The sequence below is a fragment of the Mus caroli genome, unplaced genomic scaffold (genome assembly GCF_900094665.2).
Source record: "Mus caroli unplaced genomic scaffold, CAROLI_EIJ_v1.1 scaffold_17745_1, whole genome shotgun sequence".
NCBI lineage: Eukaryota > Metazoa > Chordata > Mammalia > Rodentia > Muridae > Mus > Mus caroli.
The window spans coordinates 2794-4406 of NW_018388515.1; the positions used below are offsets into that span (position 1 = coordinate 2794).

Genomic DNA, 1613 nt, shown 5'->3' on the forward strand with positions numbered 1-1613 from the left:
TTAAAGAGAAGCCTCTCTACACTGCATCCCTAAGCGCTTGTACCGCCATTGTATTCCCGGAAGTGGCTTTTCTTCTAGAAGACTCTAGGGTGTGACTTCTGAAGAGAAGAAGGAAGAGGAAGGATGGAGGTTAGGAAACAGTGAGTCGGGCCTGTGGGTCTCTCCTGGTGTCCTGGCAGCTTCTGGGTCAGAACTCGGAGACACCATGACGAACTGCGCTCTGTCCCCAGCACAGGGTTCAGGCAAAGTCTTAGTCTCCAGGCAGTGAGGTCAGGGGTGGAGAAGCCCAGGTCTGGGGATTCCCCATCTCCTCAGTTTCACTTCTGCTCCTAACCTGGGTCAGGTCCTTCTGCAGGGACACTGATGACGCGCTGGCAGGTCTCACTATCATTGGGTGGCGAGATCCCAGGAGCCAATCAGCGTCACCGCGGACGCTGGTTATACGGTCCACGCAGCCCGCGGGACTCAGACACCAGGGATCCCAGATGGGGGCGATGGCGCCGCGCACGCTGCTCCTGCTGCTGGCGGCCGCCCTGGCCCCTACTCAGACCCGAGCGGGTGAGTGCGGGGTCGGGAGGGAAACGGCCTCTGAGGGGAGGGGGGCGGCACCGGGGAAGCCGCGTCCCCGCGTGGCCCACCGGACCCTCCGCCCCTTCTCCACCCGCGTCCCGAGCCCAGCTCCCCTCCCGGCCCGCGCAGCCGCCCGGGGTCTGGTGAGGAGATCGGGGTCTCACCGCGCGCCGCCCCCAGGCCCACACTCGCTGAGGTATTTCTACACCGCCGTGTCCCGGCCGGGCCTCCGGGAGCCCCGGTTCATCTCTGTCGGCTACGTGGACAACACGGAGTTCGTGCGCTTCGACAGCGACGCGGAGAATCCGAGGATGGAGCCGCGGGCGCGGTGGATGGAGCAGGAGGGGCCGGGGTATTGGGAGGAGCAGACACAGATCGCTAAGGGCAATGAGCAGAGTTTCCGAGTGAGCCTGAGGAACCTGCTCGGCTACTACAACCAGAGCGCGGGCGGTGAGTGACCCCGGTCGGAGGTCACGGCCCCTCCACGTCCCGACACAGGGACGCTGACGTCCCGGGTCCCAAGTCCGAGGTTCGGAAACAGAACCGACCCGGGACCGGTTTCCCTTTCAGTTTGAGGAGGCCGCGGGCGGGCGGGGCCGGGCCGGGTGGGCGGGGCTGACCGCGGGCTCCCGCAGGCTCTCACACGATCCAGGCGATGTATGGCTGTGAGGTGGGGTCCGACGGGCGCCTCCTCCGCGGGTATGAGCAGTCCGCATACGACGGCAGCGATTACATCGCCCTGAACGAAGACCTGAAAACGTGGACGGCGGCGGACACGGCGGCGCAGATCTCCCGACGCAAGTGGGAGCAGGCTGGTGAAGCAGAGAGACACAGGGCCTACCTGGAGGGCACGTGCGTGGAGTGGCTCCGCAGATACCTGGAGCGCGGGAATGCGACGCTGCTGCGCACAGGTGCAGGGGCCGCGGGCAGCTCCTCCCTCTGCCCTCGGGCTGGGGCTCAGTCCTGGGGAAGAAGAAACCCTCAGCTGGGGTGATGCCCCTGTCTCAGAGGGGAGAGAGTGTCCCTGGGTCTCCTGATCCCTC

The 1613-nt window shown here is 65.7% G+C and overlaps 1 protein-coding gene across 1 annotated transcript in view; it reads left to right on the forward strand.

Annotated features, from left to right (window-relative positions):
• The first annotated feature begins 441 nt into the window (after nucleotides 1-441).
• Nucleotides 442-1613, forward strand: part of LOC110287649 (H-2 class I histocompatibility antigen, D-K alpha chain-like) — a 4174-nt gene continuing 3002 nt past the window's right edge. Inside the window, exons 1-3 of the mRNA XM_021154212.2 lie at nucleotides 442-558; nucleotides 751-1020; nucleotides 1206-1481. Coding sequence (XP_021009871.1) covers nucleotides 486-558; nucleotides 751-1020; nucleotides 1206-1481 — 619 coding nt within the window. The 5' untranslated portion in view covers nucleotides 442-485. The remainder of the gene's footprint in view (nucleotides 559-750; nucleotides 1021-1205; nucleotides 1482-1613) is intronic.